Source organism: Lepus europaeus, chromosome 11 (assembly GCF_033115175.1).
Source record: "Lepus europaeus isolate LE1 chromosome 11, mLepTim1.pri, whole genome shotgun sequence".
NCBI lineage: Eukaryota > Metazoa > Chordata > Mammalia > Lagomorpha > Leporidae > Lepus > Lepus europaeus.
In genome coordinates, this window is record NC_084837.1 from 75152819 (window position 1) to 75170725 (window position 17907).

At 37.5% G+C, this 17907-nt stretch overlaps 1 protein-coding gene across 1 annotated transcript in view; it reads right to left on the reverse strand.

The window, feature by feature from the left end:
• The window catches only part of WDR72 (WD repeat domain 72), a 210518-nt gene that overhangs the window by 144857 nt on the left and 47754 nt on the right, over window positions 1–17907 (reverse strand). The window contains exon 13 of the mRNA XM_062204778.1: window positions 9674–9876. Within this exon, the coding sequence (XP_062060762.1) occupies window positions 9674–9876 (203 nt within the window). The remainder of the gene's footprint in view (window positions 1–9673; window positions 9877–17907) is intronic.

Sequence of the window (17907 nt, forward strand, 5' to 3'; positions counted from 1 at the left end):
GAAATAGTAAAGGCACTATTTCCTAGGTTTTAGTTATATATCTATGTGTCCAGAGTGTGGAAATGAACAAACAGCTGTGGAAATGAATAGTAAAAATCATTCTGAATCCTTTATCACCCATGAACTACTGATTACCTGGCTCTAGTTCTCAAGTGAGAAAACTTTTAAGTATGATATGGTGCTGCATGTTTACTCTGAATGAAATCAGCAATTCCTGAAAATGGAAATGAAAAGCAACCATTTTAAATGATTTATTAAGAAGACATCAGGTGGCCACAAAAAGGCTACACAATCTTTAAGAGATAAGATGCACCATTCATACATAATGAGACTCTAGTAGATTTTATTTCTAGCTCCTAATATGCTTTTTGATTTGTCTATGAACTAAGTACCTATATACTATGTTCCTTCTACAGATAAATTAAGGACTCAAATAGATTTTATTTATTAGTGAGGGTAGAGTTTGGTAATTCTCATAAATACAATAATACATACATGAACTCCTAGAATTAATGGACACAGAATATTAGGTAAACATCAAACTATGGCCCCACAGCTCTGTTTTTTGTCATAGGTTCACAAGAACAGTGAGGCAAACCATCATCTGAATTGCTGCACATCACCTGGACACTTGCGAAATTGTCTGTATGGGATCACATCTGCTCCCTTGATTAACATAGAAGGGTAGATCATTTGCGTAAGATGTGTATCTCAGAAGAAAATTTACCATGATTAATGGAATTGTGATAAAACACAAGATGAAATCTCTGCAAAAATACTCTCAAAACTAGCAGGTTTTTGTTTTGTTTTTTGCCACTATCCTACCAGCTCCATCCTTAGCAACACCAGAGATTTTATGTATGATATAAAAGCATAGTCTAAGAATCATTTAAGCAGATTGTTAGCATAAGTAAACATCAAAGGCATGCAGGGAAAATTGCTTAAAGCACAATTTGTTACCATCTATAAACTTGACTTTGATAACCTGGTTGAATAAAAGAAATGTTCTTGGTAATTAAAGGTACTAAACTGTCAATCATATAACAAACTCAGTGAAGTTCTAAATTCAGTTAAGCTATTAAATCTATGGAGTTATAACAGCTGTCAAAATGTCTCAAGTTAAGTTCATGATAATCAAATGGGAAGAGACAAAGATCTGTGTTACTCTTTTCAAATTCTACCAAAGAATCATACTACTGATATCACACTGTGGCAGCTGTACAATGGAGATGGCCCTGAGGAACAAGGAGAATCACACAGCTGAGCACCCGAGAGTAAATGGAGGTGGCTGAGTTTTTGTAGAATGACCTGAGACTCCTAGTGGGAGCGGGGAAGATAAAAGGAAGGTGAGCAGGATTTTGCCTATTGTAAACTTTCAAAATAACTGCTTTCCAAATGCCATCAGGCCCTGGACAGTAGATGAAAATGGAAAACTACTATGATTTTCTGTCCCACATTTGCATGGAGCTGAATATGTATCTAAGAAAGTCCCTCCTGCTCACCCATGGTCTCTTAGAATCATCTTTATATCTGGCAGGAATAATCACCCTGGGGTGAATAGGTTATTGAGGATATTTTAATTTGAGGCTAAATCAGCTGTCTATAGAGTCATAGGAACTATATAGTATGAAGAAAAAAATTACAAATAAGTGGAAGTCATCTGAGGACGCAGAGAACGGGTGGCAGCTTCAGGCCATCACTATGAAAGCCCACTGCAGACAAATGGACAGGGGTACTGGCTGGGCATGTTTTTGAGTAAGTTCATGCTCTTAGGTCCAAAGAACAAAGCTAAAGTCTTAATACATTTTGTTTTTAATAGTATAGGGGAAATAATCCAGGAGAATAAACGCTTTCTTTCCTGAGAATTGCTTCCTGTTACTCTTCTGCATTTGCCGCTCTCTTAGGACCAGTTTCAACATAAGTCACTGGAGCAGAAGAAATGTTCCTGTTGGGATTCTTTTCAATGGGTCCAGATGGTATTCTCTGTCAATAAGTGATATTACCAGCTAGAAAGATTTTATTCCCCTCCTTCCTTCCTTTCCTGGTATAAGCAACTAACTCTTTGAGTTAATTCGAATCCGAATTTCTACAAACTTCACTCCTCAAACTATCATCCAGTGTGTTAATCACCACAAGTAGGATAAAAACACAAGATATTCCTAATGTGAAGACAAAGATTTGATCACCAAGTCTCTCTCCAAAGGAACCACTTACCATCACTTGTTAATCAGACCAGCAAGTTGCTCAGTGATGGAATATCCCTAGGGTGAACAGGTCCATCTCTAGCATCTTATAAGATGCAGGGATCACAGTAAACTTTGAAAATCCAAGATCTTTTTAAAAAGGAAAAACAATTTACAACAGAGAAGGAAAAAAAGGAAAAGGAGAAATGAGGAAGTAAAAAAAAGTCCCTAAATGGTTATGGGTGGGTAATATGATATGGAAATGATTACAGATTCATAAGTTTGACAGTATCTATAAAATTAGTAATGAAAATGCAGGAAAATTTAAAGATATGCTTTAATAAATTTTGCTAAACTTTTCCTACATTAAGCTAAGTTCAAAATTAAAATGCCTGAAATACTTAAGTTTTTCTACATTTCTATACTAGAACCACCCCCCATACAAGTTCATTGATGCTTGTGCCCAGAAGATTTCATTCAAGAAGAAAGTTATGATCTTAGGTCTCCATGTCTCTGACAGATTACTGCAGTGGGAGGGAACTAAGGGAAATTTCAGCTACATCTTACAGCAAAGAAATGATGCAGACAGGTATTCAGTGCAAAAATTCTTATCTTATAATTAAGAGAGGAGATAACAGTTTTTGAAACCAGCTAAAACCCTTTCTCTGGTAGAAATCACAATTGCCGATCAGCAATTATAAAAACAGTAACAATGATCTTGAATCAGCCTTAAAAGTCTCCACTCGCAATTCTGTTATTGTCTTTATGAATTTTCAGTTGCTATCACAGCCAGAAATTCAATAAATGCAGAGTTGCTTAGGAATAGAAAACAGCTATTTTAACAGCTTTCACCGAAAAAAAAAAAAAAAGTTGGATAAGGTACACTTTATGTTGGCATTTCTCATTGAAAAATGACTGCTTTTTTCCAAATCCTGCTCAGCCCACCTCAGATGAAGATTTATGTCATCTCGGGTAAGCAACAGTAAAAATTCAAAATAAAATCCAGTCAAAACTAGAGATAATTTTTTTTAAAAAAAGTATCTCTAATCCTGGGAAATCAATAACCAGCTAAAAGGTTCTTATACCTGGAAATTTTCCTGGTAAGACTTCCTTTGAAACTTTCTTTCCCTCACCTTGTGTATATAATTTCACTTCCTTTTCTGTATCTTAAACATAACAATAGCAAGAGTAGAGACAGCCATTCAGAGAAGAGCCCTTGTGTGTACTTATTGTAATTAACAGATTCAATATCTATTACTGCCAGTCAGGTATCATAGCAACCTTGGAGTGCTAAAAACTGCTAGCAAACTCTCCAAAGCCAGCAAGACACCGCTTTAGGAAAACAACGCTGAGAAATAACAGGCTGAGAGCCCTCTGTGGGTGTTGCTATGGGCACAACCACAAAGAACTCTGCCAGCTACACAAAAAGGCATACACACAGAGATGGGAGGCACACACAGGATGAACTGGTAAGAAAAATCAAGAAGAAGAGATAATCGGGCTGGCAAGAGACAAGAGATGTGCAATTCTGGATCTCTGTTTTACACGAATTCGTTTCTACTAAGGCCAGAGACTCCAGATTCAACTTAACCATAAGTGGGTCTAAACATGAGCCAGGGTTTGGAAGTAACACCCCCAAACTCCACATGTGTACCATGTATCACAGGTCTTAATTTGAAATTCAAAGTGAATTACATTTAAAATAATATTTAAACTTCCACTTACAAACCCTTGATAGTCGTTTATAAATCCACAGAAGGGAAAAGGACAGGTTACTCTGAACAAGAACCCAATATTGATTTTTCGGCAGTTCAGTAAGGCATCTGCATTCTATCTGGCTGCTGTCAAAGCCACTCTTTAACAGCTGGAGTCAAATTGCACTATTTACAGCAAGAGCCCTTGTCAAGTGGACCATAAGTATCCTAACAATACACTATTCAAATGGCACTTTGCCACACAAATTGCTGACTTGATGAATAACCTATGTCAATGACTAAGGCCAATATAAAAGTTTCATTTTTATGAGAGGTTTTACATTCACACATTAAATAAGCTTTCTTTGAAGAACTATTAGGCAATATATTTCAGGCCTTTGGACGCTGCAAATAATTAAAATCTGTTTAAATACATCAAGGGAACTTGACAACATTAATATGGATCTGGTGTTAACTGCATTTGTCACACGAGTCAGAGCAGCGCCCTTCTGCGCCCGGCGCTCCCGGGCGGCACGTGCGGCACGACGTGGGCCGGACACCAGCGGCACACCGTGAAATGGGAGCGTTCTCCCTTTGTGCCTCTGATTTGCATGGCCAGGCAGCGTTCAGAAACTAGCTGGGCTTTGAAGTCCGGTGAGGAGATCTGAGCTGCTACTGTGCAGAGGCCAGCTGGAGCCCTTTAACGGTGTGCTGCCCACTTCCCATGGTGACGCAGACCTCCTCAACGAGTCCTGAAACAAAGCTGTGACGTAGGCTTGCTTCCCTCGCCACGGAGGCCACTTTTTAATCAAAATAAAATAAAAGGTTTAAACTCATGTCACAGAGTGAGAAAAGGGACATTCTCCATGAAGTGCTTATATTTTAAAAAGTATTAAGTATCAAAGGAAACCTTACTTAGAGTTGTTAAAGCTGTATAGAAAGTGCTTATGAGAAATGGTATATTCTAGCAAAATTTTACATCACTTCACACGTGCTCAAAAAGCGAATTGCTGTTTATATTTCTCCCTTATTGTATATTTCATGTTCTTATCTCCTAGGTAGGGTGACATCATTTAGGCATGAAACTCTTAAACTGGAATTCATTAAAGTACTTAAAAATTAATGTAATGTTTGCAGAGGGAGAACACTATATTTTTAAGCAAGCACATCTATGGTGAATAATAGTAATAAAGATGCATTTTCTTTAAATTATATAAAATTGATGCAAAGTATCTTCCACATGAGAAAAATAATTGTATGCTGTTTACTACATCAAAGAGAACAGATCAAAACTTAAAATCTGACCATTCTATAGGGATGATTTCCCCCTATACATCACAATGAATTGTTTGTAAACTACACTTTAGGTAGAGATGCATTAGATAATAAAAAGATAGCTCAATAAAAACTAAATTACTCTGTAATATGTAACATTGCCACTGCACTTTATTATTTAATATTTTTGTGTGTACATTTGCAAACAAAATTTTCAAATCTCACAATTTACAAACTACACCAGTTCCATTTTGGTGCTTTTTAGTGTTATAAAGTATAAAAGAACTTTTTTATTCTGCTAAGGTGATAGATAAGAATAGGATCCAATTTTCAATTGGTGGTGTACCAGGTCACCATCTGTGCTTTACGAGGGGTAGCAGGATAAAGCCCTAATAAGATTTTTCAGCAAATGGCACCAAATAGGCATCACCCTGAGGTCGGCTAATGGTTAAAAGAATATACACATAGATTTATAGAAAGCTCAACTGGAATATAAATAAATGCAAATGCACTCATTATTTATGATCAATTTTACACCGTTAAAGAAGCACATACAAGTATAGGTGCATTATTAAAAGAAAACCCCATTTTTAAAAATTACATTTGATTAGATTGGAATCTATAACTTCTATGTTTATTTTTCTATCAGTGTTTTTCCAAACACATATGATTTCCTGATTTCCAACAGAAAAAAAGACTTGGATTACAATCGTTTGAACTGTATTCACATGGTGTTGTAGAAATCAGGAAGAATTTCTTTATGAAAAATTCAACATGGAGGGGGCGAGGAGGTGCTCTTTTGCCAGTCCTTGCAGTACCTCATGATCTCTAAGTTCAGGGAAGATGAACCAGAGTCTACACTGGCAAACTACAGCTGGTGCATCAGCTCTGGCTTGCTGCCCCTTTGTGAAAATGACGTTTTGTTGGAACGTAACAACATGTGTTGAAAAATTCTGTTGTTGCTTTTGTGCTTCAACAGTGAAGTTGTACTGGGACAACAGCACAGATCTGGCCTGCAAAGTGTAAATATTTACCATCTGGTCCTTCACAAAGAAACTCACTTAGCCCTGTTCTAGTTTGCTATTGTCCAATACAAATAAAATGCCAACCACATTTGTAATTTTAAATTTCCTAGTGGAAAAAATAAAATCAGGTGAAGCTGATTTTAACATGTATTTTATTTTCACTATATATCTAAAATATAATCATGTTAATATGTGGTTTTAAATACAATTCAAGCATTCAATAGCTACATATGGTACATGTGGCTACCATATTAGACAGTGAAGATAAAAATAAGCAACTATACAGAGCTGTCGGGAGACCCATTGCACAAAAATTCAGTATTAAAAAAATGGGCATTTTGTGGCCACTCTAAGGCACCTTAATTATGGCAGTTAAAAGTAATTCTGTTTAGCCTTTTCTTTGTTTTTACAGAAAAGAAATGCAAAGAATTTAAAACCTACCAACCATAGCTGAAGTAGTCCTTTTCCTCTTAAAGTATTATGAACCTACAAAGATTCCTGCCAGGTTGAGATGATTTTAATAAGGTTGTTTATTCCCTACTTTGAAGCTAAATTCCTCTCACTGCAATTTAAACAGGTTCTATCTTGTTTTATCCTCAGCTGAATCTAAGAAAGGCAGTTCCCCATCACTAATATGATATTGTATTCCTTTAAATCCTGTAGGACCCTGACCCTCCTCCTTACCCCAAAGATTTTTCTTTGTCTGGCTGCACAAATTCAACTCCTCTAGTATTTCACATCAAACCCATTTTCAGATTGTTGTATTGTATTTCTTGTTCTCTTTTAAACCCTTCTGCAAATCTATGTGCAGTCTTCAAATGCAAAAAGTGGATACAGCATTCTAATAAGGTCGAAATATTGCCAAACACAAAGAGCTCACTGCACAGATCTCACATGCTATTCTTCTGTTTAAACAGTTCACTCTACTGCTGGTTAATACATCACTTGTGTCACACTAAGGATACACACACATACAGAAATCCTGAAATATATATTTATCTTAGGCAGTTCTAAATTTCAGATTTATTGTCCTTTATTTTTCCCACCAATAAAAAGAGTGTGCTTCGAGTCCTTTTTAAAAACTGATCTTTTTCTTATGAAAACCCTAAAGAATTTTACAAGGATAAGAACTATGGAGAACTAGAAGCATTCTTGAACTTTCATGGGTATCACATTTATAAATTAAAGACTAAGATAATCTCAACAACCTAACTAAAAGAACAAATGTATGATAGGTCCAGAACAGGGAAGCTATAACTTAGGATGACACAAATAAACACTGCTTTGGTTAATACTAAATTCAATAATAATAGAAATACAGAATGTGGAACAAAGAAACAGTTCTAATTATGAATTAATTAAGGAATGCAGGTTAGACATTCTAGTCCTTTAAGTAAAGGGCCACAGACAGAAAGCCTACTCCTAGGAAGACAAGACCCTGGCATTTCATTTCTTCCTGAATTCAAGAAACAAGCAAAATTATATGAAGAAAATGAAATCTATGTATACCACTATCACTACCTGACAGGTAGCCTGTGATTCACCAAGAAACGAAGAGATGACACTCAGTCAACCTTCTGGTACTGAGTAGTGAAACTGGTGACTAGGAATGAGATTTGTTCCTGGAGGCCCTCAGCTACTGAGGTACACAGGACAAAAGACATCCTCAAGTTCTCACCTACTGCTCTCGCATTCAATTTCCACCCTAAGCTGCACACTCTATTCTGAACAGAGGGCAACAAAGCCACATTAGGTGAGAATGATTGGCAGTCTTCTGGGCTCATTCACAGGGCTTTATTTACTTCTCCTCTGTTTTATGTGAGTGTGATTCAATGTTATGTGTTATGTTCAGTTGTGATGGTAACATTTGATTGTGTCCATTTAAGTATCTTTAAAATGACTGGCTAATGAGAAAAGAAAACAGAATCTGTCCCCTAATACTACACTGACTTTAGCATCTGAAGGTGAAAGTCTACATAGAAGTAGCTGTCTAAATGGATTCTTAAAAAGAAAAATTCAAAATTTAAGAATTTTTTTAAAAGGATATCAACATTGACCATAGGAGGTGGTGCCCTGATGGCACTCTCAGAGCTCAAGAAATGAACTTCCTCTGGCTGTGACCCTGGCTCCATCAAGGAACCATACGTTATAATCTATGTCATGCCTATCACCAACTGAGCAATGAATAAGATTCCAGTTACATGTACCATTATAAACTAAAGAACTGTTATTCTAGTTTATATAGCCATATATTAAGTGTTTGGTTTAGTGTGACTCAGGACTGAAAAGGTTGATAAATTGTAGAGTCACTGATAAAATCTATACCAGGTCTCTCAACCTTTTCAAGGTTATATACTAGCCATCTTGTTCCCAACTTTGCCATTTTGGGGCCTGGCGTGAGTAGCCAATTGGATTTTCTTGATGACAATACATTTTATTTTAAATCTAACAATATGTGGTCATATGAGCTAAAATGATGTCTCATTTAAAATCTTTACTAATGAATGGCATTTTAACAATCTTCAAAATACCACAGAATAATAATCAATAACAAGTGATCAATACATATCTGTATGTATGTATGTATATCAGCAAACCTATCATTTGGAAATCCTGCTTCTGGAAATACATCTTTTAAATAATCTTGAGGGAAAAAAAATCTTTAGATTCATATATGTGTTATTTATAAAAGTGAAACTTAAAAAGCAACCCACATATTGAACCACAGGGTTATAAATTTATATCAGCCATAGTATAAGTACAATCAACTCTGATGCAGCCATTAAAAAAGAGAATTTTATCTACATTAATTACAAAACATATATGCACATGAAAAAATACATTTGATATGTGAATATAAATGTCATAGACAGAACAACATGCTAAGGGGAAACTTGGAAGTATGAAGCCAAAAGGAAGGAAAAGAATCATTTCAAAAAATCAGATGGAATTATTGCATCTGGCTTATAAGTGCAAAATAATAAAGCTAGTCCAAATTTCTGAAAGCTGGTAGACTAGGTTTGAGAATAAACATTAACTCTGATACCGTGCAATACCTGAGGTTTTGAATCCCAAAGGGCTAGTGACCCCACAGACTGTCCTTGTAATGATTAGTATTTCTGATACTTTTTGGTTGATTTGTAATACACATTTGTAAAGGAGGCCAAGTACTCTCAACCAGGAAAAAAAAAAAAGGATACAAATTGCTGAATATAGCCCCCCTCATACACTTTGAAAATTACCTACAATTCAGGAGTTAATAAAGATTAGACTATTTCAACAAGCCAAAATCTAACTTGTCAAAAACAATGCCATAACAAGTATAACAGCTGCTCAAAAAGTTATTCTGATAGACGCAAGATCACTCGGTAGAGGCAGTTGCTCCTGTGTTCTTGCCTTTGTGCCATTATGACAGAGTTATGTATTCATGATGGCATATTAGTTTGTACTCCAGTTGATCATGTTCTTTGTAAGCAGCAGCTTGATTTGAACTTACCTGACATGAAGACTCCACCTGCAGACCAGGGCAAGGTACTGGCCCAAGCTGGGAGGAGGCCGATGATCTTTGTTCTATACTTTTGTGCTTATGTGTCTCTGAGGCAATGCAAAGTGCAGACTCACGCTTTAGAAGTCGTGAGTCATCACAACAATTGAGGATAATTCTTGCTCTCTCTCCTGTCTCATGTCTTTCCAAAGTGCCTAGAAAACAATTTAGGGGAAAAATTCAAGCAAAATACTTACTCCAACAGGATAAAAGAACAAAACGCTCTCAGCAGAAGACTTATAATTCTTTAAGTTATCATGCCTTACTATCTTCTTGCAACCAAAAACCAGTCTGGGAGCTTTTTCTATATTATTCAAATTAACCTCTCATGAAGACTGAAATTGTGGACATAAAAAGCTTATCTTCCTCTTTGTGCTTTTTTTCTATTCACTGAAATCAACAGGACATTCAATAGTCTTTAACAGTAAAATCCCTTACTGATTATACAGTATGCAAGTGATCAATAACAAACAACGATGGAATATTTTAGTGCTGTCCCCTAGTGTTCCAGCTCACATACAACAGAGAATCCACAGTGTTTTGCTTTCTCAGGCTTACCATATTTCAATTAGCAATATATAACGTAGATGAACAGGGCAAATGAACATAAAGATGGTTTGGATACTACCTTCCATACCCAAGTGTTCCCATTGGATTTTGTTGTAATTTTTATTGTTGGTTTGCCATTATATCCTTTTGTTTCTTATGCTATTAGAAGGAGGAGAAATCGTTTACACTTTATCATTCCTCCAATTTCAGAATTTAAGGGTGCTGGCAAGTTCAATTTAAACTTAAAAGGAACCAGCTATAAAATGGAGTCAAAGTATCAGAAAGCAAATCACAAATCATTAAGTCTTTATAAAATGCCATGTCATACACTTAGTAAAATCTCAATAAATATGAATGAATCACAACTTCTGTTGTGAGTATATATCAGATATGGGTTCATTCATATTATATTAAATATGTTATTTCCCTCTGAGCAAAGATGCTAAGGGAAATGAGATTGATAAAGAATATATAAAGATTACACTTCTTTGTTATCAATGAGAAATCATTGTACTATTAGCTAAGGAGAAAGATAATTCTTATTGAGAGTGTTAAGAAAATATCAACTTTTAAAGTAATTACAATAAGAAAGTGGGACTAACAATTGTAGGTTACTATATCTTTAGTTAGGTGACTAGACAGATATATTTAAGACTATTCAGTTCTTTCTCATTTTTTGTCTTCTCTTCTATGCCCTTCCTTTACATCAACTAAGCTACCTTCACTGGGTACCAAGCATTCTGAGTCAGTACCAGCCACTATGCTAAAACAGTAGGCATCATTTTAGTCTCCAATTCCTTAGCAACATTTTTTCACGGTAACATTTCTATGTTCATAAATCAACATCTTTAACATACAAAACCCATAAGCACATTATTCTTCCAGGCTTTCCTTTTCCATCAAGACTGATACATCCTCAATAAACAAAGCTGACAACAACATCAAGAAAATATCTCCTCGCAAGCATGACGATAAGGGAATAAGTCTCTCCAACAGAAGATTACAGTTAGCACTGGTTCCTGAAAATGGCTGCATTCCAGAACTTGTAAACGTGTCCCCTGTAAAATGTACTGTCTCTGTGAAAGTGGCCTGTGAGTACGGTATCACCATGGATATTTCTGCACATTTTCCATGGAGCCCAAAATTATATTTTTTAATATAATTGGCAAATACGTGATTACACTGGTTTATCTCTCATGTATTCATGGTTTACCCTACACCTAATGTCTCACACAATCACAACTATTCCTTATATTTTCCAGTGGTGAAAACAGTTAACCTACAAACGAGTTGTTGTAACCCATTTTCGCTCAAGGATGGATAAGTAATCTGCTCAAGTATCTCCAGGGTACCAGGCAATGCGACAGATGTTGACACTGTGGAGTCAAAGAGGGCTCCACTGCAGTCCCCTGGAGCTTCCTTACAATCTAAGGGTAGTGAGGAGGCAAGAGACCTCAAAAAACTAAGGTGCTACACTATGTAAAGTAACACGTAAGCTATTCCACCACAAACTAAAAAATCCGATTCTAACAAAAAGTTAGACACCTGGTTTTGTGAGCAATGGTTTCTAAGATGGTTAATTTTAGAATATTTGTAAATAACGGACATGATTTTATTTCAAAGAATTAGTTGAAGCACAAATGTGGCATAAGGAGACGTTGGAGTCAGTTTCTTAAAAAAAAAAAAAAAAAAACATTGACAGGCTGGTGAACATACCCAAAACAGTAAGTTCATTTTTTTCATAATAAGTTCAAGGTGACAGTTTTTGAAGAACTTTGGTTAAAATTCTGACAGTGGATATGGTGATTCTCGTGTGTGCTGGGTACCAAGGTATCGCCTCTTAGCTGCAAATTCAACCTTCTCAGCTTGTTGTGTGAAAAAGGGTAAGAGCTCTGTAAATCTTTTCCTTTTAACTGCTGCTGCAATGTTAACCTCTGTGGAGAGAGGGTGCTGAAAGGCCTAGCGGGAGAAAAGGCTGTTGTGCTGTCTTACAGCCGTGCTCAGCATCTTGGTTCCAGGCTCCTGCAGTGCATGGAGGATGGCAGCAGCGTGCAGCCAGCAGCCTCCTGTGGAGCACACTTTGGGCAGCTGGGTAACAGTACTTCCAGTGCGACATCTCCATGTGAACAGCTTCCCCTTGGACCTGAGAGGGCATATGAAAGCTCCACCTACACTACACTGTGGCAGCTCCCCTGCTACCCAGAAACTGCAGGGCTACCCTCTCCAGCAAGGTCTGGAGCTCAGCCCTCAGGGGACCTATTCCGTGCTCAGGCTGTCTCAGCGCCAGGCATTGTTCTTTCTTTGTGCGAATCCTATATTGTTTAGAGTTCTCTTTACTTCTTACTAGACAATCACTCATATTTAACTATTTTGTGATAGTCAATACTTCTTTAATTTCAATTTTCTCTCTTCAATTGACTTTACCATTTTCTCTTGGAGTAGACCCTGATTAATATATCACATTAAATCACCCCCAAATACAAAATATTCCTATAAATATTTCCACAAAATTGTAGAATTAATATCATTTGGGGGACATTATTAAATATTATTAGCTTGTATTCATTTATTTGAGGGAAGGAGGGAGGAAGGGAGGCAGTGAACGATGGCCCAAATCCTTGGGCCCCTGCACCCGCATGGGAGACCAAGAGGAAGCACCTGGCTCCTGGCTTTGGATCAGCGCAGCGCCGGCCGTAGCGGTCATTTGGGGGATGAACCAATGCAAGGAAGACCTTTTTCTCTGTCTCTCTAACTCTACCTGTCAAATAAAAAAAATAAATAAAATAAAAGATTCCAGGGTGGATTGCAGAAACCTCACAGGCACTAGTCCTTAAGAAGGGACTAAATAAAACAAGAAAGTAGCACACAGCCTGTCCCCTCCAACTCCTCTCTATCCCTGACTTTGCTTAATCACCTTCTCTCTCATCTCCAAGAGAATCCAGAAGGAGGAGACTGAAGAGGCCAGCACAAACCCTTTTGCTGTTTCTATATAATTGAAGAATCTATATCTCCATGTTTATTGCACTTCAATTCACAATAGCTAAGATATGGAATTAGCCCAAATGTCCATCAACTGATGACTGGGTAAAGAAATTATAGGATATGTACACCATGGAATACTACACAGTGGTTAAAAAAAAATGAAATCCTGATGTTTGCAACAAAATGGATGAAATTGGAAAACATCACACTTAGTGAAATAAGCCAGTCCCAAAAAGACAAATACCATATGTTCTCCCAGATCTATAGTAACTAATAGAGCACCTAAAAGGTAATCTATATAAGGGAAATTGACACTTGAGATGCAATGACTTTGAACAGCCCTTGTCTCAACTGTTGAGAAGTTTTTTCATACTATTTATTGAACTCTTTACTTAATATTGAGTTAATCATATGTATATAAAAATTGAAGATAGATCTTAGTAAAAAATAGGAATGGAAATAGGAGAGGGAGGAGGAAGAGGGCTGGAGTGTGGGTGGGAGGGGGGTACAGTGGGAAGAATCACTGTGTTCCTAAAGTTGTACTTATGAAATGCATAAAGTTTGTATTCCTTAAATAAAAGGTTTCTGGGGAAAAAAATAACAAAGCCATTAAAAAAAAAAAAAGGAAAGGAGGAACACTAAAAAACTTTTGTAAATCACTATATTGTTGAAATAGAGCCATGTTGTAAATATATTGGGGCTTTCCACGTTAGGCAAGCATTTTCTAAATGACTTTATCTTAGTACTGGGCAGTGATTCAGAGCACACACATGGACCAGGGCTGTGGTGTAGTGGGTTTAATCCACCACCTGTGATGCCAGCATTCCATTTGGGCACCAATTTGTGTCCCAGCTGCTCCACTTCCGATTCAGCTCCCTGGTAACGGCCTGGGAAAAGCAGCAGAGGATGGCCCAAGTTTTTGGCCCCCTGCCATCCATGGGAGAGACTCAGAGAAGCTCCTGGCTTTGGTCTGGCCCAGCCCTGGTCATTACGGCCATCTGAGGAATGTAAGTGGATAGAAGATCTCTCTCTCTCTGCCCCTTCCCTCTCCCCTTTCTCCCTGTATCTCCCACTATCTGGATAACTCTTTCAAATAAATAAGTAGATCTTAAAAAAAAAAAAAGAGCACATACACATTTAAGTATTATATTCCTAAATCTATCTATCTATCTATCTATCTATCTATCTATCTATATATGAAATTCGTATAACTTAAATAAAATAGAAAAATAAAGAGACTCTAAAACAATAGGTTAGAAAATGCTTCACTTACAGGTTTGGTAATCAAAATCATAAAATCAGCTTTCAAAAACACAACTGATAGTTGTAGCCAGATTCCATGTATCAAGGAATGTGACTTATCATCTATCTTCAGTTACACACGACATTCACTGCCTGGCTCATGCAAGTGTTTGGAGATAGACTTAATACCCCTTTCTAACAAAAGCATTTCACTATCACTGCATCTTACTGCAGAAAATGTATAACTGATGGGAGTTTTGACACGGGCCCTGGGAGTGCCAAAATTAGCTAAGTAGGAAGTAATGGAAGGGTGGGGAAAGAGATAAATCTGAAAATATTAAATGAGGCATAAAGGCACTTAGCTTCATTCTTAAATACATCTGAATAAAATAAATGCAGCTGTAAAATGGATTGCCAAAGACTTGGCTCCTTTTGTACTACATCAGTTTTAATAAAATAACAAACAATTGGCATCATATCAACCTCCTATACCTTAAGGGTACATAAAATACATTTTTTAAAAAGTCCCTGGCCACCATGACCTTAACCCCAGCTGTGCCACAGCCTCCAGCACATTCAGAACAATTCTGGGATTTATCAGCTGGACCACACTCCACACTCATCCCTCACATTGAACTGTGACTGCTGACCCCCAGAAAACCACAGTAGAGGAGCTGTGAGGGGAATGAAAGGGAAAAAAAAAAATGAAACCCAGAGATCTAAAGTTATTAACATGTGTAAGGATTACAAACAACGTTTTAACTTTTTTTTTTTTTTTTTTTTGACAGGCAGAGTGGACAGTGAGAGAGAGAGAGAGACAGAGAGAAAGGTCTTCCTTTTGCCGTTGGTTCACCCTCCAATGACCGCTATGGCCGACGCATCGTGCTGATCCGAAGTCAGGAGCCAGGTGCTTCTCCTGGTCTCCCATGCGGGTGCAGGGCCCAAGCACTTGGGCCATCCTCCACTGCCTTCCCTGGCCACAGCAGAGAGCTTGTCTGGAAGAGGGGCAACCAGGACAGAATCCGGCGCCTTGACCGGGACTAGAACCCAGTGTGCCGGCACTGCAGGTGGAGGATTAGCCTATTGAGCCGCGGCACTGGCCCACAACGTTTTAACTTTTAACACATTTTAAAGGAAGATTCTTTGATAAGGTGCTTACATATTAAGCACTCTGTTCTTAATCCCATGCTAACAAAACAGAATCTACTAACACTAAATTTTAACTTTTAATCTCATTATAAAAGTAAATACATTTACAACCAATTTAAGAGGCAGATCTTTATAGAAAAGAATTTTGGTATTTAGATGTGAAAAGATTAAAGTTGATAATTATCATATACAAAAAATTTACTGCTTTAAGTATTATTTCAAAATATCATTCACTCTTTTTATTTTTTATAACAGGCATACTTGTTTTAAATCTTAAAAGATTACAAAATTGGTTTTACCCTTCATGCTTTTAATTGAAAACTAAATTACTTATTGGGGCCAAAGTCTTAAGATAGTTGAGTCTGTCATTTAATCGCTTCTGCTGCCAATTCATTTAATTAAGTCAATATTTTGCTCAATTGATCTGGAATTTTTCCTAGAAAGTGGAAGATTATTGGAAATGGAAAAATTGGGAGCATAGTCCCCTTAATAAGGTGCTGTATGAGGAGTGAAATTACATGAAAGTGGTTTTTTTTAGAGGGGTGGGCAGGATATGCTGGTGATGAGGAGACAGATACATTTTGGATATGGCAATGGTTTGCCTTCAGCAAACAGTGGATGACCACAGTTGCAGCAGGCATACCAGGGTGCATTTGTTTTTAAAGGTTTGATTTAGTTGAAAGGCAGAGTTATAGAGAAATGGAAAGACAAAGAAATCTTCAGTCTGCTGGTTCACGTCCCAAATGGCCTTAACAGCAGGGACTGGATGAGGCTGAAGCCGGGAGCTTCATCTGGGTCTGCCAAATGGGTGCATGCGCCCAACAGTTTGGGCCATGTTCTGCTGCTTTCCCAGGCACGTTACCAGACAGCTTGATCAGAAGTGGAAGTGGGGTAGCCAGGACTGGAACTGGTGCCCACATGGGATGATGGTGTTGCTTAAACCATGATGCAACAATGCTTGCCCCCCAGGGTGTACTTTGAAGACACCAAAGCTCAGAGTGTCTTCACTAAGGTACATATGCAAAATTCAATACCATGTTTCTCACCCAGGGATCCGAAAAGGCCCTGTCCTCTTTCCTTTTCTAGTCCATGGCCTCACTTCCGCATGGGGTATTCAGGAGAAAAATTCTGCCTCAATATCAAGGTATCAGGCAGTATCCTAACAACAAACCCCAATAACCCTCTTCCTTATATGATTCCCCTCCATACAAATATGATGTGATAGCACTCCAGTGCTTATTATGTAGCAAGGCAAAAGGGACTTTGCAGGTATAATTAAAGGTTCTAATCAGTTGACCTTAAAAAAAAAGACTATTCAAGTAAGCCAGGCCTACCTCGGTGAGCTCTTTGAAAGTGAAGAGTTCTCTCCATCTAACGGAGGTAGAGGAAGTCAGAAAGATTGAAAGGGTAAGAAGGATGTGATGTGGTATTGCTGGCTTGGAAGATGAAGGTGGCCATGGACCAAGATTTGAGAGTAGCCTCAAGGAATGGATAGTGACATGTGGTCACAGCCAACAAGGACCACTGACCCACAACTGCAAAGAACCAAATTCTGTGAAAGATCTGCACAAGTTTGTAGGTAAAACTTCCTGAAGGCCTCTGGGGGAGAACTCAGCTGGCTGGCACCTTCAATTCGCTCTTCTGAGACGTAAGCAGAGACCCACTTGAACACGTAAGGACTTCTAACTTACAGAATTGTGAGACAGTAAATGCGTGTTAAGTTGCTAAATTTGTGGTCATATGTTACAGCAACAGGAAATTAATATAATCAGGACGTGTGGCACTACTTTCACTCCAAACCACTAAAAGAATCTTCAGATCTTTTATCTTTCCTTCATTATTTTATATGTGAAAGTAGTGCCTCTGAAAATAAAAGGCATAAAGGTATGAAAATAAATATGATCAACTAAATATTTTCATAGTTTTTAATAACTCCTATTATCAGGCAGGCTAGAGTGGTAGAGGCTTGATCTTTGGCTAGACTAGTTTATCATATTTTTATTATCACTTTCCCTGTTTAGTTTATAATCTTTCCTGCCATTTCCTCTAGGTAGTTTGTATATTGTTGCCTACACACTATACCATGGTAGATGTCTTGCAGAACATAAGTAGGTTTTCTAATATTAGCTCTGGTCCAATTCAATTTTGAACTAGAGAATGACATTCTCCTTTCTTCTCCTGAAGCCCCTGTCTGGTGAGGATCCCAGCACGGCTGGCTGTTGTTCCTATGTTACAGCGTGCCACACACACCCAACCTCTCAAGA